This window comes from Bos mutus, chromosome 5 (genome assembly GCF_027580195.1).
Source record: "Bos mutus isolate GX-2022 chromosome 5, NWIPB_WYAK_1.1, whole genome shotgun sequence".
Taxonomy (NCBI): Eukaryota; Metazoa; Chordata; class Mammalia; order Artiodactyla; family Bovidae; genus Bos; species Bos mutus.
The window spans coordinates 115895077-115919126 of record NC_091621.1 but is presented as its reverse complement, the minus strand read 5'-3'; the positions used below and the strand labels follow the sequence as shown (position 1 = coordinate 115919126).

Here is a 24050-nt window from a genome sequence, read left to right as displayed (position 1 = left end):
TCAGTGACTTTGCCAGGCGGAAATGTACCATTACACACAGCATGATTCCAACCTTTACTCTTAAAAGGGGCTTCTGTACCCCTCCCCTCTTCTTTATGACCACTGGCCACCCCATGGCTCAGCATCCCCATATTGCACAGAGTGGGTGAACTTGGGCCAGTGGGTCCACAGCTTGTCCTTGTGTGCTTAATGCTGTGTGTCTCCCATGAGATGCTGTGTTCCCTAGGATAAGAGGTATGCCTCCTACGTCGTCTGCAGAGAAAACTGCAGTTTTAGCTTTGCTTACAGCATTGCTCAGCAGTGAGGACTGGGTCACTCAGCCTGGAAGCGTGTGCCACAGCCCAGGGGTTAGAGGTTCAGTGGAAAACCCATCCCTGCTCAGGACACGTGCATAAGCTAAGGATGCAGTAACCTCTAATGCCCCCTCGTGGCATTATGGGAAATGGCAGGCTACCAGAGGGATGCAGAGGCACCTTCTACGTGGAGCCCAGTTTGCACTGCCCCACCCTGATCCACCTTTCCTCTGAGACCCTCTGTAAGCCTCATGGCCACCCCCCAGCTGCCCGCTAATTCACTGCTTTCATTGCCACAGTCCTTTGTGACAAAGCCCACCTCTCTCTACAACCCATCTGCCTGCCGCCCTCTGCCCTGGCCGCATCCCAAGCCTGAATCCTGACCCTGCTTGGTTCCAGGTGACCTCCGCATCCAGCACACTGTGATGGCCTCCCTGCAGCTCAGCTTCGGGGAGGACCTGCAGATAGACTGGGATGGCCGTGGGAGGCTGCTGCTGAAGGTAGGCGCCCTCCTGGCAGCCGGGCCGCACAAAGCCCCTGTTGTGCTCTGATGGGAGAGCTCGGGGGTGGGAGGGGAATTCCTTTCTTCCCCCACCCGCCCTGAGCTCCCAGAGTGAGGAACAGGCCTCTCTTGTGTATGAGAGGCTGGTGATTGCTGTCTGGATGCCCCTTGTTCACCCTGGGAGTTCCTGGGTGCTGGGCTCTGGTCCTCCGAGGGTTTCCAGCCTGGGTGGGCTCCCTGCAGGGCTGGGTTGGGGGCAGTGGTGGGCAGCTGGTTTACTGCTAAGGCTCCTAACTACAACAAAGCTTGTGGTCAGAGGGTGTTCCCTGGGGCGCCTGCTGTGGGACTCACAGCGAAGACCTGGGTCATGTGCCCATTACCTGTGAAGGACTGTTCTGGGAGCTGCCAGATCCAACCCCCCTCACCCCCATCCAGGGGCTTGGCAGCCTGGGGGTCACTTCCAACTGCTCTCTGTGTTCTTAGAGTCACTCTTGGATAGGGATCTGTATATTTCACAGGGCTGGCTTCCAGATCTGTGTTTTCCTTTGAAAAGTACTGTCACTGCTTTTTCATAAACAAAGCAAGCAGGACTCATGGGAGCCAGGAGACGTGCCCAGGACTGCAACCCCGATCAGCTCCCCGGGCAGGGTCACCACTAGGCCGGTGCTTCTCACTTTGACGTCTTTAGATGCCTTTGCACCCTGAAATTTTACTGAAGGTGCCAAGATCTTCTTTGGGGGTTATATCTATTGATGTATTCTATCGCTTCCCTGGTGGCTCACAAAGTAAAGAACCGGCCTGCAATGTGAGAGACCTGGGTTCGATCCCTGGTTTGGGAAGATCCCCTGGAGAAGGAAATGACAACCCACTCCAGTATTCTCGCCTGGGAAATCCCATGGATAGAGGAGCCTGGTGAACTGCAGTCCATGGGGTCGCAGAGTCAGACACGACTGAACAATTAACACTTTCACTTATCTAGTGACATTTACCAGATTAGAAATTAAATCAGAGACCCTCGTTAATTCGTTAAAAAATACCAATAGTGAAGTCACTACATATTAATGTAAAGATTAAAAAATCTGTTTTCCGAAACAAAGTTAAGGAGTGAGAATACCAATGTTTTATGTGTCTGCAAATTTCTTTAATGACTGTCTTGACAGAAGACAGTTGGAATCCTGTTGACTTCTGCAGTGTCATGTAGCCCTGAAAAACCCCAGTGCACACTCACAGAGAACGAGAGGGAAAAAGTCATGGGAAAATAGTTTTGGCCGCATGGACCTCTTGAAAGGGCCTCCGGGACCACCCCGTCCCACAGGTCCCAAGACCGCACTTTGAGAACCCTTGCCCTGGATATATTAAAATCCCTGGAGGGTCCCCTTTGGCTTCTGGGGGGCCAGTGTTCCCCAGGCCGTGGTATGATCCCATGGTGGGCATCTGGGGTGTCCCTGAGGACCTCCTGGTGCCCTCCATCCTTGTGATGTCATATTCTTTCTCTTCAAGTCCCTGAGAGTTCCAAATCAACACCTTTTTTTTTTCTTTTATAAAAAAATAAAGCTGTGACCACTAAGACTATAGAGCATGAAAATCTTGAGACTTCCCTGGTGGTCCTGTGGCTAAAACCCCGTGGTCCCAATACAGGAGGCCCAGGTTCAATCCCTGGTCAGGGAACTAGATCCTACATACTACAGATGAGACCTGGAGCAGCCAAATAAATAAATAATAAATCAGTAAAGGGCTTCCATGGTGCTTCAGTAGTAAAAAGTAAGTAGTAAAGAATCTGCCTGTCAATGCGGGAGACGCAAGGGACATTGGTTCAATCCCTGGGTTGGGAAGATCCCCTCGAGTAGGAAATGGCAACCCACTCCAGTATTCTTGCCTGGAGAATCCCATGGACAGAGGAGCCTGGCGGGCTACAGTCCATGGGGTCACCAAGAGTCAGGTATGATTGAGTGATGGCACGCACATAGAGAAATAAATAAAAAATAAAAGTTGCCTTCATCCAACAACTTAAAAAAGAAGAACATGAAAATCTTAGAGATCTTATCAAACCCTCAGGTACAGTTGGAAATAAAGATACCCTCATTTCTGGAGCAGGACAGTGACTCACAGTCATTTGGTTACAGAGTGAGCAGAACTCAGGTCTCCCACACCCTGGTCATCAAGGCAGGCAGCCCCGTTAACTCCCCCACTTTCTCAGGCCCTTCCCTCCACACAGGGAGGGTGCTCTTGATCCGGGAGGCGCCCTGCCACCCTGCTTCAGCAGGCCAATGGCGCCTTGTCTTGGGCAGCTGACCTCTTCCCTGCAAGCTCCTCTGTCTTCTGTCTCCTCTGAGGAGAGAAGGCCGACTTGCTTCTGTGGGGAGGGGGTGCAGGGTTATCTCTGGGGCTGGGCTTGGTGGGTTTGACGAAAGAGAAGAGGCCTTCACTGGTCAAGACTACAGGGCAGCTGACCCCGGGTCCTGGGGAATGTCCTAGTGTTTTGGTGTGTGTGAGGGAGCGCATTCCCATGCTGACCCCGAGTTTGTGGGGACCGCGGAGTGGAGGACAGCGGCTGGTGTCAGGACGCCTGGGAGCGGCGGCTGGGGACCCCTGGTCCCCACCAAGGCAGTGGGATGAGGTGGGGTGAGAGAGAAGCTGCCGGTGGCTCCCTGGGTGCGCTATGAATCCTGCCGTGCAGGCAGCGGGGCCGGGCCGGCTGTGAGGCAGGCCCAGCTTGGCCTTAGAGCGGAGGAGAAAGGGTTCTGACAGTTTTCACTTGGTCAGAAGTGCCCCTGAGGTTTATTCCAAACAGCAAATAGCCCGCGCATTCTCCCCAAGTTCCCGATCCTGGACAGTGTAGGCCTGGCTTCCACGGACATGTCTACCCTCCTAACCCTTTGCTGAGCCAGCCTCCGAGACCAGCCCCAGGGACGGAAGGAGACAGTCGTAGAGAGTGGGGGATGGTAGAGAAGGCAAGCCTGGTGGGTGAACAGGGGGAGCCTGAGGGCCTGGGGGCCTGAGAACCAGGAGGGAAGAGAGAGGGTGCTGGGATGTGGGCGAGGGGACAGGCACCTCCCCAGCTTTGCTGGGGCTGGCGTCCAGAGCAGCGCCTGGCTCACTCACCAATCCGTCCGGACGCTGTCCAGCCGTTCACTCTCTGAGCACACGGCCGAGGTTGCAGCAGTGACACAAAACAGGCCCGAATCCTGGTTTCGTTTAGTTTAAATTCTAGTGGAGGGGAACTGACAATAAGCAGAACCGACAAGGAAACTGTGTCTCCTGTTAGGAGGCGATACATCCAGGGGGAGGAGAGATACCGCAGAGGAACGCCAGGGAGTGCCAGGTGGGGAGGACCGATATGTTCAGTGGGAGGTCAAGGAAGGGCGGGTGCCTGGCGTGCCAACGCTTGCTGTTTGCCAAGCAAACAAGGAAACGTTACTCCAGCTTCCTTTTTCTGAATGATATTAACTTGGGTCCATTATACATATGTATGAGTCCGAAACCCCCACTAGCTTGTTCATCCTGAGTCTTGTCGAGTTGGAGCTGGAAGCTGGAAGGGGCTCCAAGAGATGACCCTGTAGGGCCAGCCCGTCCGGGTGTCAGAACACAGGAGGTCCTGAAGCCACAATTGAAGTCTGGGGCTTCCCCGATGGCTCTAGTGGTAAAGAACCCTCCTGCCATTGCAGGAGACATAGGAGGCTTGGGTTCAATCCCTGGGGCGGGAAGATCCCCTGGAGGAGGGCATGGCAGCTCACTCCAGTATTCTTGCCTGAAGAATCCCATGGACAGAGGAGTCCGGCGGGCTACAGTCCATGGGGTCACAAAGAATCAGACACGACTGAAGTGACTTAGCACTCATGCAAATTGCAGAGCAGGGGTCAGGGCCACCAGTGGGTCTAGGCCTCTGCTCCAGTTTGAACTAAGATCCCCCCCAAAAGAGATGGGCAGATGACTCCAGCTGTACCATGGATCCCCACGTCATCCCTGAATGCACACCCCAGGCTCAGAAGCATCGAGAATGAGCACATGCCAGTGGCCTGCACCCCTCCTGGTCCCCTCGCAGGCGCCCCTGGGTCCTCGCTGACCCCCACAGCCCACCTCTTTGGATCATGACCGCAACCCCTGGGGTCCTCTTGGACTCATGGCCTTTTTTCCTCAAAGATGCCCAGTGACTGAGTCAAAATCTAGACGCTAGGAAGGAGTATTTTTTTTTTTTTGTCACTCAGTGTATGTTCTGAGAAAACTTGGGCCATAAACGCTCAGCCTGCTTCTCCCACGTGTGTGACAGAGATAAGTGTGCAAGAAAGGGGGGGCTAGCTTTGCACTGTGTTTCCCCGGCCATGTCCTCTGATGGCCAGGGTGGCAGAGCTTCGCCCATTGCTGGGCCCAACTCTGTGACCTCAAGTGAGTTGCTATCCCTCTCTGGGTCTCAGTGTCTGGTCTTTAAGTGAGGGGATCATCCCTGAATTGCTTCCTAGAGGACAGGTCTTTGATTCTAAAGATTCAAGAGCAGGATGAACTACTGGTAACTGGTTAACAGATACTGCACTTCGGGTTTTTAGTTTCTTTTGCAGCCCAGGGCTTAGCTGTGGTGTATTAAATTCATATTTATTCCTCTCTTCCGGGGGACCTTTTTTGATGAAAACCATCTCATGAGGGCAGGGAAGCTGTGGCTGCTGGGGCGGCTGCTCCACGTGGTCTGTCCCCCACAGCTGTCCCCTGTCTACGCGGGGAGGATGTGCGGGCTGTGCGGGAATTACAACGGCAACCAGAGGGACGACTTCCTGACGCCCTCGGGCCTGGTCGAGCCCCTGGTGGAGCACTTCGGAAACTCCTGGAAGCTGCGCGCAGACTGTGAGGACTTGCAGGAGCAACCCAGTGACCCCTGCAGCCTCAACCCACGCCTGAGTACGTGAGCCCCGAGATCCCCGAGTTCCAGTGCATTCCAGGGATGGAGCGCCCACCGCGGGGGAGGGGGCCCCCAAACCCCTGAGATCCCCCTTGTTCCAGTTTCCTGAACACTGTGCCCATGGTGAGGGGGTTGGAGCCGGTGGGTCTTTCTTTTCATCCTCAGCATTTGATTATCTGGATCATTTATTCTTCAAAGTCTCTTTACTGAGCACCCTCTGTGGGCCACACCCTGGGGAAGAAAAGAATAGTCCACACTTCTTCCCCTGGACCTTCTCAGTCTGTCTGAGCAGCAATTACATTACCGGAAGACAGATGTAGGGGGTGGCCATCCGCAGATTGGTCTGCCCCAGCATCTGGGGCCTACATCAACCGCGCCCTCTTTCCCAACTCATCAGGGAACAGTTTCTCCCTGGGAAATGCAGTTGATTGTGTATTGAAGCCAATCAAAAAAGAATATTGGCTGCGGAAGAAAAATCGCCATGGTTCCCAGACCAGAGAGAAGCTGTTTTTGCTGTTGGCTCAGCCTAGAGGGGGCGAGTTTAGGGATTTTGGTCTTGGGGTCCGAGTGCGCGTGCCCGTGCGCGGTCGGGACACGCCCCTCCTTTCCCCACAGCCAAGTTCGCAGACCAGGCCTGCGCCATCCTGACGTCCGCCAAGTTCGAGGCCTGCCACAGCGCCGTGAGCCCGCTGCCCTACCTGCGCAACTGCCGCTACGACGTGTGCGCCTGCTCCGACGGCAGAGACTGCCTGTGCGACGCGGTGGCCAACTACGCAGCGGCCTGCGCCCGGAGGGGCGTGCACGTCGGATGGCGGGAGCCCAGCTTCTGTGGTAAGTGTCCTCCCCGTCTGCTGCCCCTCCAGGCCAACCAGCAGGATCCGCTGGGATGCCCTCTGCTCTGGGACAGGTCAGAGCACTGTCTTTGCTTTATTGCCACTGGGGAAGGAGCCCAGGGCATCTTCTCCCATCCCTCACCCCTCCCATTTCCTGGAAGGACAGGGCAGTGGGGACTGGGGTCCCTGCCTGGCAGAGATTTCTGAGGCTGCTGCTACCTGGTGTGGGATACACGTAGGGTGGGGGTGAGGAGCGAGTGGGTCCCAGATGCCCATGGGTTCCTGCATACCTGGAGGGTCTGATGAAGCAATGGGAGAGAGGCAGGTGCCAGTCCTCTGCTTGAATGTGTGTGTGCTAAGTTACTTCTGGGTTCAATCCCTGGGTTGGGAAGATCCCCTGGAGAAGAGAAAGGCTACCCACTCCAGTATCCTGGTCTGGAGAATTCCATGGCCTGTATAGTCCATGGGGTCGCTCAGACATGACTGAGTGACTTTCACTTTCACTTCTTTAAGTCGCTTCTGTTGTTTCTGACTCTTTGCAGCGCTTTGCATGAATATCTGGCCTCAGAGATGTGTAACTGGGAAAAGGAGTATTTTAATAACTTTCTGAGATAACTGTGGATATATTCTTCTTTGATCCTCCTCCTCATGTGTGCTCAGTCATGTCCAACTCTTTGCGATCCTACGGACTATATAGCTCGCCAGGCTCCTCTGTCCATGGAATTTTCCAGGCAAGGATGCTGGAGTGGGTTGCCAATTCCTCCTGCAGGGGATCTTCTTGACCCAGGGATCGAACCTGCATCTCTTACGTTTCCTGCATTGGCAGGAGGAGTCTACCACTAGCTCCACCTAGGAAGCCCGTCCTCTGCTTATAACTTCAGGTAAACCTCGGAGCAGTCCCTGCCCACAGCTCCAGCACTGTGTGAAGTCGTGTAATGTAGAGTAAAGTCATTGTCCCCAGACGATCTGAGAGCCTCTCCGGCACTGTTAAAGGCCTGGCATCTGAACTCATGTGTGCCCCGCACTCTGGTCCCTGGTTGGTTGTTACTGTTGCTCTGGGAACATTTGCCCGGTGCCCTGCGTGGCCAGGCAGTCACAGTGCTGTAGGGCCTGGACCTTCTTGTTTGAGGCAGAGATGGAAACTGCCTCCCTGACTAGGTTCCTGTCACACTGAGCAAGAGCATAGTTAGATTAAGGCAGGGGCAACCAAGGAAGGCTTCCTGGAGGTGGGGAAGTCCCTGGGTGGGGAATATCCCCTGAAGGAGGGCATGGAAACCCACTCCAGTATTCGTGCCTGGAGAATCCCATGGACAGAAGAGCCTGGTGGGCTACAGTCCATGGGGTTGCAAAGAGTTGGACACAACTGAAGTGACTTAGCATGTACACGCACGCCCTTGACCAGGCTTTAAAAAAGGCACTTTCTTGATGGAGAAAAGTTGTTTCTGATGGTGGAATAATAATAGGGATGTAGAAGTGAAGGCATTGAAGGAGGATATGGTCTAGTGGACACTGATTTATAGGGTGAAGTAGATGTATTTGGAGACATAAATGTTGGTGGTTCTGATAGAAGCAGGAAAATAGGAACTACAGAAGACAGTAAAAGGACTTAACAACACATATTTGAAGAGGAGTTTAGGTTTGGGGGCTCTAGAAGTGTCATTATTTGGGATTAAATGAGCCAAGTTTAAGCGACCTTATAAAAATGAGTTTAGGTGCGATCTGATTTTAAGCGACCTTACAAAAAAGAGAAACAGACACAAAGTGAGGATGAAGAGGATGAAGTGTTTAGGTGTGTGCAGTTGTGCCCCCATCCCGCCTTCCCTGGGGTGTCACAGGGTCAAAGGCCAGCAGCCAGGGGGACTGAGGCTGAGACCTCACTGGCAACTTGCTTCGAGCCCTTCACTTCACCCTCCAAAACCCTTATCAGCGTTTGCTGTTTAGAAATTGGGAGACATGATCTGGAGTAAGTGGTGTCTGTTTGTGAATATGTTTTTAAAACAGTTTGGTGTTCTTTCGTGAGCTCTAAAGAGCTCCAGTACCACAGTTGTTTATGTCTCAGGGCGGAAAAGAATTCAGCGAGAGGCCAAGAAGTGATTTATTAGAATAGGACACTTGTGAGGTTGTACACGTGGGTGGGTGAGAAATGCCACATCCTGAGAACTTACTGGGCTACAGTTTTATAATCAGAGGAAAAGTGGGGAGGGGGAGAAGACTCTGTCCTTCTTGAGTAGACGTCCTGCTTCCATCATCAGCTCCTCGTCCAGGTTGAGCAGGTGAGTTTTCTTGTTCCTACATGGTCAAGCTGGGTCCACAGATTATGTTTCCGTGGGTGCAGAGAGCATGTCCTAGGGATCATTAACTTACTGAGCTCACTGGGCAGGATGTGGGTTTCATGCCATCATTGTTTTATTGTTTGGAGACTTGTCTCCTGGTTTTGTTGCTAAGCAAGCCTGCTTGGTTCTGTGGTTAAGCAAACCTGCTTTCTGAGTCACCGTGAACTTACAGGGTCTCCCATGTTTTTTCGACCCACAGTCCCCCAGTGGCATTAACTGCTGTATCACCTCCTTTGTCCCTTCACTCTGTCCCTGTCTCCTTGATCGTCTGCTGATGTTAGACACTACGCATTATCCCTGTGCTGAACCGCCTGAAGGATTTCCTCCTTTAGGACAGTCCCCCAGAATGCCGAGGGCTTACCCAAATAGTCTTTAAACTCTTAGGAGTGACTGTTCTTAACCCCCACCCAGAACAGAACAAAAAGGGGATGGGCCGACTCCGCAGCAACAGGCGCTGACCTTTGGTTAGAGTTTCCTGGCTCTCAAGGCTTCGTGATATGGCAGAAAGTGCAGAAAGTGTCTCCCCATCCCTGGAGACTTTAAAAGAAAAATTTATTTATCTAGGCTATGTCAGTCTTTTAAAAAATATTTATTTGGTTGCTTTGGGATCTTCTTTGTCTCAGGCTGGATCTTTCACCATAGTGCATGGATTTTCCAGTTGGGGCACACGGGCTCAGTGGACCATTGAGATTTGTAACCACTGGACCACCAGGGCAGAACCTGTCCCTGAAGACTTTTAAGGACAAGAGGGATCTGTCTCTATGAGCTGAACCAGAGAAAACCAGCCAGGTGGCCCTGGCTCTGAGGCCTGAGGAAGGGGGGGCAGGATGCCTGGGTTCCTCCTCCATCCTGCACCTCATTTTCCCTTCCTGAGAAATGAGCAGAATCCCTAAACAACTAACTCTGTCCCCAGGAATAGGCCATACCCACTGGGGACTCTCATGGAGCAAGACCCGATTGTGTAGCTGCTTTACAAGGTGCTATCAGGAGAGTCCTGAGAAGCACAAGATTTTTTTTTCCCCTTGGAAATTGGTTGTGTTTCCTTTGGAAAGACAAGACCCCAGGCTCCTGGCAGGCAGGGACCAAGTCTTACCATCTCTGCATCCCCCAGACTAGCACAGCCCCTTCCACGCCCCATGCGGTGGACACACAGTCAACGCATGTTAAACAGATGATATTACTTCTGGGGAAGAAAAAGTGAAAGTGAAAGTGAAAGTGAAGTCGCTCAGACGTGTCCGACTCTTTGCGACCCCATGGACTGTAGCCTACCAGGCTCCTCCCTCCATGGGATTCTCTGGGGAAGAAGGAGACATTTAACACGGCTGAGCCGGCTTCTCAGAGGAAAAAGCCTTCTCAGCTCTAGCTCCTTCTGATTGGATGAAATGTGCCCTTACAGTCATAGGTTCAGTGGATTGGGACGCCCATCTTTAGAACCCAACCTGTCCCATCTTAGGGCTTCCCAGGTGGTACAGCGGTAAAGAATCCACCTGCCAATGCAGGAGACACAAGAGATGCAGGTTTGATTCCTGGATTGGGAAGATCCCCTTGCAGAAGGAAATGGCAACCCACTCCAGTATTCTTGACTGAGAAATCCCATGGACAGAGGAACCTGGCGGGCTGTGGTCCATGGGGTTGCAAAGAGTTGGGCACAACTGAGTGAATCACGTATGCACGTTCCATCTTAATCCACCTTTGCTCTAAATATTCATCCGATGACCCAGTGTCTCTGCTGGTTTGGAAAAAAGTCTGTGTCTAACATGGTTAGAGCCCCTCCCCTCCCAGCTTCCCTCAAACACCACACCCACCCGGGGCAGTTGTAGGTGGGGAGGCACCCCGGCGTGGACATTTCTGAGGTTCACGATCAGGCTTTCCCTCTACAGCTTCCCTGGGACACAGCCAGCAGGTTTCTGCTGGAGAAATGGCTTCTAACAGGGAGCAACAAGTTCTATGATCCTGAGAGGAGTGTCCTCAGGGTGAGCTTCTTATTTCTTGGATGACAGCTGATCCGCAATGGGAAAGCATCTTGAAGGAGCCAAGTGCCTCCCTCAACACCAATCTCCCTCCCCCGCCACCAGTCAAGAATTCCATTATCGGGGAGATTGTGAGAGGACCGTGAGCTCAGTGGGCTGAATCCTGGCTGGGGCCCGTCAGTGCCGGGGCCGCTTAGGTTTGGGGCCTGCAGAGCTCGGGCTGCGTTTCCCCTTTCTCACGAAGGCAGGAAAGCGGCAGACAATCACCACCTGCCAGGCGTGACTCGAAACTCCCTTAGCCTTCACAGCCACCCAGCTGGATGGTATTTTTATATTCCAGCAAGGACACTGCTGACTAGAGGCACGGCTGGGACTTGAACCCGGGAACTTGGTGTTCAGCGCCCACTCTCTTAGCTGTTTTATATTTCTATGTGGGAGAAGGCCAGGAAGGGCAAGGGCTATGGGGAGGTGGGTGCTGCCTGCTCTGAGTGCCCCAGCTCTTTGTGACTGGCACGTCCCCAAAGCCTGGCTCCTAGGGGACTGTTTTCTTTTAGAGCATAATGGTTAAGAGCATGAGCTTTGGGGCTGTCACAGAGAGCTGGGTTCAAATCCTGCCTCAAGGACTTCTCTGGTTGTCCAGTGGCTAAGACTCAGCGCTCCCAATGCAGGGAGCCTGGATTCGATCCCTGATCTGGGAACTAGATCCCATATGTTGTAACTAATACCCAATGTGGCAAAAAAAAAAAAAAAAATCCTGCCTCAGCCTCTTCCTGGAAGGCAGGTCCCTGATGGGTCACTAAGCTTAAGTTTCAGGTTTCTTACCTCTGGTGGTGGGATTGTGAGGTCTCACTCATTGAGAGGCACCAAAGGCGTAAAACCCCCGTGAAGAGCAGGGTATCCAGTAGGTGCTTAGTTAAGGGAGCTGTCATTGTTTTTATCATCAAGGGAGAAATGCCCTCGCCCATCCCTGCCAAGTCTTTCTTTAATTGTTGTCGTTCAGTCACTTAGCTGTGTCCAACTCTTTGCAATCCCGTGGATTGCAGCAAGCCAGGCTGCCCTGTCCTTCACCATCTCCTGGGGTTTGCTCAGACTCATGTCCATCAAGTCAGTGATGCCATCCAACCATCTCATCCTCTGTCATCCCCTTCTCCTCCTGCCCTCAATCTTTCCCAGCATCAGGGTCTTTTCCAATGAGGCAGCTCTTTGCATCAGGTGGCCAAAGTATTGGAGCTTCAGCATCAATCCTTCCAATGAGTATTCAGGGTTGATATTTACAGCCCTAAAATCTACCAGGATTTCTACTCTGTCCCAGGCTCTGAGAGTTCAAAAATGACCAAAGCATGGTCCCCCTAGTTAAACAGAGGAGAAAGCGTGTACTTCCGTAATTAGAACAGTCATTTGTGGGGAACCTTGGCGGTCCAGTGGTTAAGACTGCGCACTTTCACTGAAGAGGGTTTCAACGCTGGTTGGGGAATGAAGATCTCCTATGCAGCCAAAAAATAGAAAAAAATAAAAAATAAAAAGAACAGACAGTTGTGAGCATAAAAACACACTTTTGCTCCCGGTGGGAAGATAAGGCGATGACCATGCAGGTGTAATTGGGGGTCTCAGAGGCAGCGGGTGGGACTGCTGGTCCTAGAACCACAGTCCTGCTCGTCGTAACGTTTCCGCTGTGTCTGTCCTGGCCCCGCCCTCTCCCCCAGCGCTGAGCTGCCCACACGGCCAGGTGTACCAGCAGTGTGGGACCCCCTGCAACCTCACCTGCCGCTCACTCTCCCATCCGGACGAGGAATGCACCGAGGTCTGTCTGGAGGGCTGCTTCTGCCCGCCGGGGCTCTTCCTGGACGAGACAGGGTCCTGTGTGCCCAAGGCCCAGTGCCCCTGTTACTACGACGGTGAGATCTTCCAACCCGAAGACATCTTCTCGGACCATCACACCATGTGGTGAGTCGAGCAGCGGGACTGGGGACCCCGGGAATGGCAGGGCCGGGAAATGGTCCTCTGAGTCCTCCATTTCATGGATGGGTACACTGAGGCCCATGGGCAGGCAGGAAGTGCCCGCCCAGTGTTGCACAGTGAGTTGGGAGCTAAGCTGGGATACCCAGGCCTTCTGTCTGCCTTCCTGTGCCCGGCACTGGAGCTTCAGGCTGGCGGTGGGACTAAGAGGTGAGCAGTAAGCCAGCTGTCACTCCTGGAGCCCCACTCCCTGCATGAGGTGTCAGTTTGCCTTTTCTAGAACAGGAGATGAGAGTGCTCCCTGCCAGCCTCCCCTTCGGCCTCCCGTCAGCATTCTCAGAACAAAGCATTTGAGCCAGAAGAACATTGACCATAGTAGCATCGCCTCCAGAGCACATCACTGTCCCCACTTGCCTCATGCTTTTCTTGGGGAAAAAAAAAAATCCAGATCACACCTACTTCCTGCTGTCCTTCACCCAGGCCCTTGGGCATGGTCAGTGTCAGCAGGGCAGTCACAGTCGCAGAAAAAATTTGTAACAGAACATTTACAAACACCTCCTTGGCACCGGTTCTGTCCTGGGTGCTAGGCTAGAGACGGTGACCTAAAGATGAACTGGACACAGAGTGGGCCTCAAAGCTGACTGTCTACAAGGAAAACCAGCTGAAATGTCCTGTTGATGGAAAATTTCAGACATTGGAGTGGGGAGAATAGTATCAGGAGCCCTAATGCATCCAGCCTCGGCTTCCCTGATTATGACCTCTTTGCTGTTCTGATTTTTAAACAATTTTAGAAAAAGTTTTGTTTGAGATATAACTCACACACAATAAAATTTCTCCTCTTCGGTATACAGAGCTATAGGTGTTTACAAGTGTGTACATCAGGTAACTACTGTCACACTCAAGATACAGAATGTTTTCATCACCCCCAAAATTCTTCCATGCCCTATTTTACTCAATCCTTTACTCACCCTCTGGGCTTCCCTGGTGGCTCTGATGGTAAAGAATCTGCCTAAAGTGTAGGAGACCAGGGTTCGATCCCTGGGTTGGGAAGATCCCCTGGAGGAGGAAATGGCAACCCACTCCAGTATTCTTGTCTGGAGAATTCCATGGACAGAGGAGCTTGGGGGGGCTACAGTCCATGGGGTAACAAAGGGTCAGACACGACTGAGCGACTGGGCTGTAATATTCAAGGTGTTTCTCTCCAAGACCTTGCAACAACACTGTTAGGCAGGCAGACCTGGCTTTTTCAGTAGGAATTTGAGGCTTAGGGATATGATCGCTTTCCCAAGCCACCCAGCAACTGGCTGGAACCCAGGGACTCCTGAACTCTTCGTTAAGTGGAGAAGAGGCCATTGAGTTTGGCGATCAGAAGGTCCTGGTGGCCCTCTTGTTTTGTAGTGTGGTGAGCAGCTGCCTTTCACATGGATGATGGGATGGGAGCCCGGCTGGAGTGGGCAGAGCACCTTGTGGGAGGCGGGGAGTCCCTCTAAGTGAGGCTGTGACCTTTGTTTCTGCAGCTACTGCGAAGATGGCTTCATGCACTGCTCCACGAGTGGAGCCCCAGGGAGCCTGCTGCCTGAAGCAGTCCTCAGCAGCCCCCTGTCCCACCGCAGTGAGTACTGCTCACCATGAGCTCCCCACTCCCTCTGCTCAGACGGCGTGGGCGAGGGGGCTGGCTGCATTCAGGCATGTGTTTGGGTGGGTGACCTCCAGGTCTTTGCATGTGGACATCTCAAGTATTGAGGCAGGAGGAGTTTAATTTTGTGATGAGGAAAGACTGAATTGCCTGTAGGATGGACCAGCGAGATCTTGCTTCGGCCCACGGGGACCTTAACCCAGGGAGCAGCTGTGGGTGTGTTGGCCACTTTGACTGTGGTTAACACCGCCCTCCTCCGATGGCCTCTCTGTCAAGGGACATGCTGACCAGGACACCTCTTTAGAAAGCTTCTCAGATGGATTGGAGAGAGCAGTTTGAACCTGGTGCCTTTAGTGTGAAGGTCGTAATTGATGCTGTGCTGTTTAGGGTTGAGACACAGGAGAGAGAAGAGGCTGACCTGGGGCTGGTGGGACCATATTCACATTTATGGAGCAGGGACCTCATGGGATTCCAGATGGATTGTCACCTTGTGTAGAAAGGATCCCCCTAGGAGGAGGAAGTGGGATGCCTTTAGGCAAATTGTTCTTCAGTTGCTGAGTCGTTTTGGCTCTTTGCTACCCCACGCACCATACCAGGCTCCTCTGTCCTCCCCCATCTCCTGAAGTTTGCTCAAATTCTTGTCCACTGAATCAGTCATGCTATCTAACCATCTCGTCCTCTGTCACCCCCTCCTCCTCCTCCCCTCAATCAAGCATCGGGGTCTTTTCCAATGAGTTGGCTCTTTGCATCAGGTTGCCAAAGTTTTGGAGCGTCAGCTTTAGCATCAGTCCTTCCAATGAATATTCAAAACTGATTTCCTTTAGAATTGACTAGTTTGATCTCTCGGCTGTCCAAGGGACTCTCAAGAGTCTTCTGCAGCACCATAATTCAAAAGCACCAGTTCTTCGGTGCTCAGCCTTCTTTATGGTCCAGCTCTCACATCCATACATGACTGCTGGAAAAACCATAGCTTTGACTAGATGAACCTTTGTTGGTGAAGTGATGTCTCTGCTTTTTAATACGCTGTCTTATATGGGCTATTTTTCAACCTCTTCTTCCTGCCTCTCACTTTACCCAAGACCCTCCCTCTGACCCAGCTCTGTGACCATGTTTGTTTTTCGAGGGCCCTGGGAGTTTGCCCTCTCCCTCCGCATGGCTGGCTGGTTGTCGAGCATCTCAGCCAATAGCTGGGGCAGGATCTGAAACACACGGGCGGCTCACCAGCTGTCAGAACTTAGGACTTTTTCTTAGTCTGTTCAGGCCGCGTAACAAAATACTGCAGACTGTGGGCTTGTAAACAGCAGATCCTTACTTCTCATAGTCTTGGAGGGTGGAGATTCGAGAGCAGGGTGCCCACATGGTCAGGTGAGAACCTGATTCTGGGTCCTCACTGTGTCCTCACGTGGTGGAAGGGGCGAGGGAGCCCCATGGCATGTTTCCTTAGGGTGCTAACCCCATTCATGAGGGATGATTGGTCACCCACCCTCATAACCAATCTCCTCCCCCAGCCCTTGCCTTCTAACCTCTTAACCTTTGGGGGTTAGGATTGCAGCACATGAATTTTGGGGGACACAACCATTCAGTCCATAGCGGACCGCAAGGTCACTGCATCCCTCTGCCTCTTTCTTCCTTCCGCTCTCTCTCACTGAAGCCTTTCCCCCACGACATCACCCCTCTCGGCTACATTCTGCCTCTTAGGTCTTTCATGCCTTTCTTGCCTAGAGTTGTCTGCTTGTCTAGTCACTGGAGGGTATCTTTTTTCAAAGTCAGGGAACTCCTAGAATTTCATGTGATTTGGAAAAATCATTTAACCTCTTAGGGTTTTAGTTTCCTAACAGACGTTTCCATATAAAAATGAGGCTGGAAATTCTGACTTTCTTACCCATATGAGGTAGTAAATGCTCTATATGTAAGATAAAAATGCAATCCAGCGCATCACGGTTTTTGAAAGACAGGCTGTGTATCAGTCATCTGCTGCCATCATTTATTCAATTAGGCAGTGATACTAATTGTCAGGAAATGTATCAGTGAACAAAGCAGATATCGCGCCACCACCCCCCCCCACTTACATGGAGCAGATATTTTAGCCTGTGGGTGGGATGGGTGTGAACAGTCAACAAAGAAGTAAAATAAATGGTGCATCAGAATACGATGTCAGGCGATCAGGTGGAGAGTGACAAAGCGGGGGTTGGGGACAGGTAGGAGGGTCCAGGGATGGAATGTTCCAGGTTTAAATGGAGGGGCTGGGACGGTTGGGGGCCGGGCAGAGGAGGACATGTGAGCAAAGCCCCCTTTAAAGTTCCTGTGATTAAGCTAATTTTAGGAATGATTGTGTTGGGGCAAAGGTTCCTTTTTAGCACCTGGCTAAATCCTGGCTCTGGACGTTTCTGCGGTGTGTCCTGATTCAGTGTAGTGGGCAGCGGCAGGGTCAGGGGATGAGGAACATGGGCCATCGGAGGGGTGCTGAGCTCAGCAGAAGTGCCTTCAGTGTGGGCAAAGGTCAGAGGTCAGATGATAGATGAAGCTGCTGCCCAGGGCCCGGCTGGAGGTCAGGCAGTGCCGTGTCCCAGGGCGTACAGCCTGAGCCTCTAGGGTGGAGTGACTGCAGGCAGGGGATGAAGTACAGGGTAGATGGCAGACCTGTTCACCCCTCCGCTGATCTGTGGTTTTCCTGACTCCAAGGCAAAAGGAGCCTGTCCTGCCGGCCCCCCATGGTCAAGGTGGTGTGCCCTGCTGACAACCCGAGGGCCGAAGGGCTTGAATGCACCAAGACCTGCCAGAACTATGACCTGGAATGCATGAGCACTGGCTGTGTGTCCGGCTGCCTCTGCCCCCCGGGCATGGTGAGAACCAAGATTTTGTTGTTTTTTTTTTTTCCCATGAAAGATCAACAAAAATGAGGGGATTGCTCTAGAAAAGTTCCCAAGCCTTTTTGTGCAAAAATTCTTGAATGGACCACCTGCGTTTAAATTATACCATTACCTGCATCCACCACGAGGTGGCAGCAAACCACAGTCCAGGGCCCGTCTCTCGCCCTCCAGCCAGGGCTGGACACAGTCTCCAGGCAGAGCCCTAGACTCAAGCTTTCACTTCCTGCCACACTGGAGGAGACCAAGGACAGAAAAGACACAGAACCATTCAAGGATACACAATTGTGTAGTGGAAATCCTGGTCTCCTGTCTCCCAGCCCCAGGTGTACTACTGTCTGCGAGATGCTCACTTACCTCTGAAGTCTAGTGGCCACATCCTCCAAACTGGTACCCAGCTCTGCTGGCACCAGGGAACCTCTTGGCAGAGGGGAAGTGTGTTTATTTCCCTGGTCCTTTGAGGCCTGATTTTCTCGCTGGCCCACTGGGAAGCCTGAAAAGACTTTGGTGCTGTTTTTATTTGGTTTTGTTTTAAATTAATTTTTATTGGTGTATTTGGATTTACAATGTGGTGTTAGTTTCTGCTGTGCAGCAAACTGAATCAGTTATACATGTATCCACTCTTTTTAAGATTCTTTTTCCCATATAGCTCATTACAGAGTATTGAGTAGAGTTCTCTGTGCTGTACAGTAGGTTCTTATTCGTTATCAATTTTATGTTTAGTTGTGAGTATATGTCAGTTCCAACCTCCTGATTTATTTCTTCTCTCCCTTTCCTTCTTGGTTGGGGCTGCTTCTTGAAAGCTAGAGCTTGGGCTCAGGGGCACATCCACAGAGAGCCTCACAGGAGGGCATTGCAAATCCTATGAAATGTAATCTTAAAAGGTTCCAGAAAGCCCTCCTGTCTCAAAGATATCTCCTATACTTCCTATGGTTTGTCACCTTATCAGATTTACTAAAATATGATAGGTATGAAGTTAGTTTGGTTAACAAAAAAGAACTTTAAGAAAGCTTCTCTTATAAATCCTCATAGGAAGTCATTCACACTTTAGTGAGAGTTAGTTCATCAGATTCTTTCCTGGTAGCAAACATGCATTGAGCTGGAAATATTAGCAGGGAGGACATAGCGCAGTTGGAAGGCAAAAAAAAAAAAAAAAAAGGTTTTGGAGAATGGGTCAGTGTGGAGGGGTGAGGTGGGTTTTTTTCAGAGAAAAGTGACAAAACCAAATTTTTTCTACTTCATAATTTTTCTTCGGGCTGATTGAAACCCAGGACCAAGTTCTCAGCGCAAACCTTTCTTGCTCAAGATGTCATGAGTTGATGAACAAACGTGACTACTATTTCTGCCTGTTCTCTTCTGAAGTCCTAAAAGGACAATCGTTACTTTTATTGTATCATCCTTCTTGTGTCCCAGTGTCCAAGAGACTGACTTGCACAAAATTCACTTGGGGCTGCAGTGCCGGCCCACCCTCCATGTGGACCATTCACGTGGGGCTGCAGTGCCGGCCCACCCTCCATGTGGGCCATTCACTTGGGGCTGCAGTGCCGGCCCACCCTCCATGTGGGCCATTCACCTGGGGCTGCAGTGCCAGCCCACCCTCTACCCTCCATGTGGACCATTCACCTGGGGCTGCAGTGCCGGCCCACCCTCCATGTGGACCAGGTCTCATCTGTGTCCCGCCCATCTTCTGCATTGTGTCTTTATCTTTCTATCTCTGTGGATTTTTTTTTTAAAATGCTTTAGGACTCTGGGTGATTCAGCTGGGCTGGTGGCGTTAAAGTTGAGAGCCTCTTAATGGGAAACCTTGCCTCACATATACATAGGCACACACACATATATACACACATGCACACAGAGGTGCACACGCATATAGACACACTTATACTCACATGTATAAACACACACACAGGCACCCACACATATACAAGACACACACACATATACACACAGAGGCAAGCACACACACACACACATATACACATATGCACAGATACACACAGGCACACACATATAATACAGGCACACAGCCATACACAAACATGCACCTACCCACACATACACATAGGTATACACACACACACACACATACACACACAGGCACACACAAATATAGACACACACACAGGCACACACACACATAGACACATATGTACACTCGTGTATATTAATACACACACATGCACTCACATATATACACAGGCATGCACACATACACAGGCATGCACACATACACACACATATACACATATGCACAGATACACACAGGCACACACCCACACACACACATGCACCTACCCACACATACACATAGATATGCACACATATACACACATACACACACAGGCACACACACACATAGACACATATGTACACTCATGTATATTAACACATGCACTAACACATATACACACATGCACCCACATATACACACAGGCATGCACACATATACACACATGCATGCACACACAGAAACACACAGGCATACACACATATATATATAGGCACACACAGGCACACAGCTATACACACACATGTGCCTACCCACACATACACATAGGCACACACATATACACACAGCCACAACACAAATATAGACACATGGGCACTCACTTATATCAACACACATATACACCCACACATATGCACACATATACCCACACACACACAGGCACACAGCCACATACATGTGCCCACACATACACGTGGGCACTCACACACACAAATGCACACGTGCATACACAAGGAACACACACATATACACATGCACACAAATGCATGCATATACACTAGCACATGCATACAAACACATGTACATGAATGCACATATATACATATTCACACACATAATTTCAGTCTATGATCCCTGACATGAAAGCCTTATGTTCAGCCCAAGACCGCCCTGTCCCCGGGCTCAAAGCCTAGGGGTCCCAGGCTTGTCTGTGGAGCAGTGGGGTCATGTGGATGCTGGGGCACCCATACCAGAAGCTTCTCACCCTTGGGTGGCTTTGAAACCAGAGTGCTGTGGGTCCTTCTCTCAAGGTCATGCAGAGCGGGAGTCCAGGGCTGCCTCCTGGACTGCCGGGATGGAAGCAGATCCCTATGTGGAGTCAGAGGGGCTTGGCCAGCTCTTCCTGAGCCCACCGGGGCCAGTGGCTCTTCTCAGTTCTCCCCTGCCCCCTCGGCGGCATCCCGTGAAGAGTATAACTTGTCACGTGGTAACTCCTTGGCTGGTGGAGGGCTGGTGGGGAGGAGGGCAGGTGCATCAGACCCTCAGGAGGGGACTCGTGGGACTTGAAAACCCCCAGCTTCTGGTTCTGGTCCATCCCTACCTGTGGCCAGTATTCCGCTTTTACCTCCAGGACATTAAGTACATTGTTAACCGATTACTTCATTTCATTAAATCTATTGTCCAGTTTCTTCAATTATAGAACATAATAAATGCTCAGTGAAGAGCAATCAGAAGAAAATTTAAAAACCACAGAAAGAAAATCAAACTCCCTTATCCCAACCCCTCAGAGGCAACTTCTAAATTCCCTTCCAGACAGTTTTTGAAGTATATATATATTTTTTTTTCATAATTGAGATTATATGTATATACAGTTTTTTATCTCTTGTTTTAAAAATTAACAGAATAAGTAGTTCTCAAAACTTTTAAGATTTTGATATTTCCATTGGCCAATATCACCTGGAGATTCCTCAATGGGCTTAATCATTTTCCTATTGTTGAACACTTAATTGCTCCCACTTTTTTTTGAGTGGTAAATAATTGCACATTAATCTTAGCCCATAACTCTGTTACCTTTAGAGAAATCCCCTGGAAGAATTACTTGGTCTAAGGAGATGCATGTGTCAGGGGCTTTTGACATGTGTTACTGGAGTCTCCACTGGGTCCCAGGGCTCCTGCCTGCAGCAGTGTGTGAGAGCAGAGGGGGTCAGAGCATCTCCAGCTGAGCCAGGAGGACCAGTGTGGATGAGAGCCAAGCAGGGTCTCCAGCCCCAGTCTGGGCGTGGGCTCCCCGGGTTGCCTCTGGCCGTGGCTGTTCACTCACTGTGGCCCCAAGACTTTCCCTTCACTTTCCCTCAGGTCCGGCATGAGAACAGGTGTGTGGCCCTGGAAAGGTGCCCTTGCTTCCACCAGGGCAGAGAGTATGCCCCCGGAGACAGGGTGAAGGTCGATTGCAACAGCTGGTGAGGCTGGGAGTGGTTCTGGGGGTCCTGGGGGCAGGTCGGGGAGGGGTTTGGTCACTTGCCTGTTCCCCACTCCTGGGAATGTGACTGCACCTGTCCTTTCCCCTCTGCCTCTGTTTCTCCATCTGTCAAATGGGAGAATCTTTTTCATCCCCTGGGCTCGCCCGGGATGGATGCTCTCTGGAAAGCAGTGTTTCCCTGCAGGGAGGGGGCAGGGGAAATATAAGGGCCGTGTCCATCACTGCATGTGCAACCAAACTGCCCCAGGGCACCAGGCCGGGGTCCTTCTGTGGCTTTATCCTGGTCCCCCTCCTCCAGGCATATTGTGAGGGTGCCTGCCTGGAAAGGGACCGTCCTTCACCCAGTCCCTGACTCTGCTCATCACCCCGCCTTTCTTTGGGGCCTGCAGAGCTTTAGGGATGGGCCAAGGGGCCAGGCAGGAAGGGGCTGGAGGCCTGAGCATCCCACTGCTGATGCCCAGAGTGGACTTCCTGATGTTGGTTCTGGTATGGAGTGGGGAGATGGGGGTGTGGGCAGCTGGCAAGTCCCTGTGGGTTTATACACATTGCTGCCCACACAGACCCTCTCTCAGCAGAAGTTCATGGCTGGTCACCATTTCTCTGACTCAGAACTTGCCTGCTCTTCTGTCCTGTGTGTTCCCTTAGCCTCAGAGGGGCTTTTGGCCTTGGGGTCCATTGTATAGAGACCCAGTGGCTCTTCCCAGGTAATGTCTTGGGAGACTGGGCTTCAGCACGTTTGGAGCAGGTGGTGATAGTGTCACCTCGGACAACTGGGGCTCTTCTTTGGTCGTTTCCCCCTTGTGATGAGTGGGTAGCGTGGCTTCCCTGTCCTCCTTGGCCCTGTTCCCTAAAAACATGGGGGTTCATGACTGCAGAGCCCCGCGAGGTCCAATCTGCAGGCCCTGAAGCCACCTACCAGTTCCCAAGACCTCCTGGGGGTGGGTGGCATCCTGGCTGCCCTGATGTCGGACCTGCCCCTATATCCGGTGGCCTCACCCTTACCCCCTATCTCCTGTCCCCAGCGTCTGTCAGGACCGGAAGTGGAACTGTACGGACCACGTGTGTGATGCTAGCTGCTCTGCCCTGGGCCTGGCTCACTACTTCACCTTTGATGGGCTCAAGTACCTGTTCCCGGGGGAGTGCCAGTATGTCCTGGTGCAGGTGAGACCTGGGGAGGGGGGTCCCAGGCTAGAGCTGCTTGGGGAAACAGCTCTGGGGGCTGGTTTCTAATGGAGTGACTTCCCAGTCCCTGGAGAGGCAGGGCCTCAAGACCCCGGTGACTGCCGACTTGCCTCAACTCCCTGGACGCCTCCAGGGATGCATGGAAACTCATTGGTCGACTGGCCTTGGTGTGGAGCAGGCTCCCGTCACCCCAATTCCAGCACAAGGGAATGAGAGAAGGGCTTCTTTCCTCCTGGCAGACACAGCTTGGTCAGGGGACCAACCATGGCGAGTGGCGTCGGGGCTGGATTTTGGCCCCGGCACCCTCTCTGCCAGCATCCTTGTGCAGTGGACAGCCCGCTGGGGATGGCGGAAATGACCCCTGGAGTTTCCTTCCCTTTCTGTGATTCTGTTCCATTCCATCTATTCTGTTCTGTTGTCTTCTACAGCATGTCTCCTACTTACGAGTGAGTGCTATTCTGAGAGCACTCTATTCTGAGAGTTCTGTTCGTATGTCCAGTTTGTTCACAAGTCCACCTAAGTAAGCTTAGGTACCCAACTAACACAGTTGGCTATATTTTGTACTATACTGTAACAGGTTTATAATACTTTTCACACAAATAATACACACACAAAAAACAAATACAAAAATAAAGAAAACATTTTTAATCTCACAGTGCAGTACCTTGGAAAGTACAATAGTACTTTACAAAAAAGTAAAATAGTACAAAAGTACAACAGCCCAACAGCTGGCATACAGGGGCTGGCATCGAGTGACCAGGCAAGAAGAGTTACTGACTGGAGGAGGGAGAGGAGCGGGGGAGATGGTGGAGCTGAAGGGCCAGCAGCGATGGGAGACGGAGGGCAAGCTGCCCGTTCACTCGCACCTGACGTGATGGTTCCTCGCTAGAACACAAGTTGCACATTTGCAGCTTTGAAAGTTTGCCACCTGAAAGTTCATATGTAGGGCGCTCCTATCCTATTCTATCCTGTCGTATCCTGTCCTATTCTATCCTATTCACCGTTTTCATTTCCAACCCAGTGCAGCTCAGAGTGGGGAGGGGGTGTGGGGTAGAGCAGGTCCTACTGCCCGCAGGGTGGGAAGCAGCCCCAGGGGATCCTAGCTGTGGACTCAGGGCCGCTCTGCCCCCTCTCCCGGTGGGTGGACTCCTGGGCGTGTCTCTTGCTGGTTGACAGCGATGTGGGTGAGCAAGGAGGGCTGGGCTCTCTATTCACGACAGTGAGGAGGCTGGACTCTGCAGCTTAAACAGATTGCGGTCTGTTCATCTCCCCTCTCCCGAGCCGGGGAGGAGGGGCTCGGTGTGGTCTGGAGGGAAGACCACAGACCCACAGGAGCCTCAGCCCCGGAGTTAGGGCTGCAGGGAGTCGGGCGTCGAGTGAGA

At 51.8% G+C, this 24050-nt stretch overlaps 1 protein-coding gene across 2 annotated transcripts in view; it reads left to right on the top strand.

The window, feature by feature from the left end:
- The window catches only part of VWF (von Willebrand factor), a 127690-nt gene that overhangs the window by 39633 nt on the left and 64007 nt on the right, over window positions 1-24050 (top strand). For both annotated transcript variants that reach the window (XM_070371770.1, XM_070371771.1), the window contains 8 exons: window positions 693-793; window positions 5487-5682; window positions 6299-6514; window positions 12523-12763; window positions 14293-14387; window positions 17094-17254; window positions 21363-21466; window positions 22509-22647. In XM_070371770.1, the coding sequence (XP_070227871.1) occupies window positions 693-793; window positions 5487-5682; window positions 6299-6514; window positions 12523-12763; window positions 14293-14387; window positions 17094-17254; window positions 21363-21466; window positions 22509-22647 (1253 nt within the window). The remainder of the gene's footprint in view (window positions 1-692; window positions 794-5486; window positions 5683-6298; window positions 6515-12522; window positions 12764-14292; window positions 14388-17093; window positions 17255-21362; window positions 21467-22508; window positions 22648-24050) is intronic.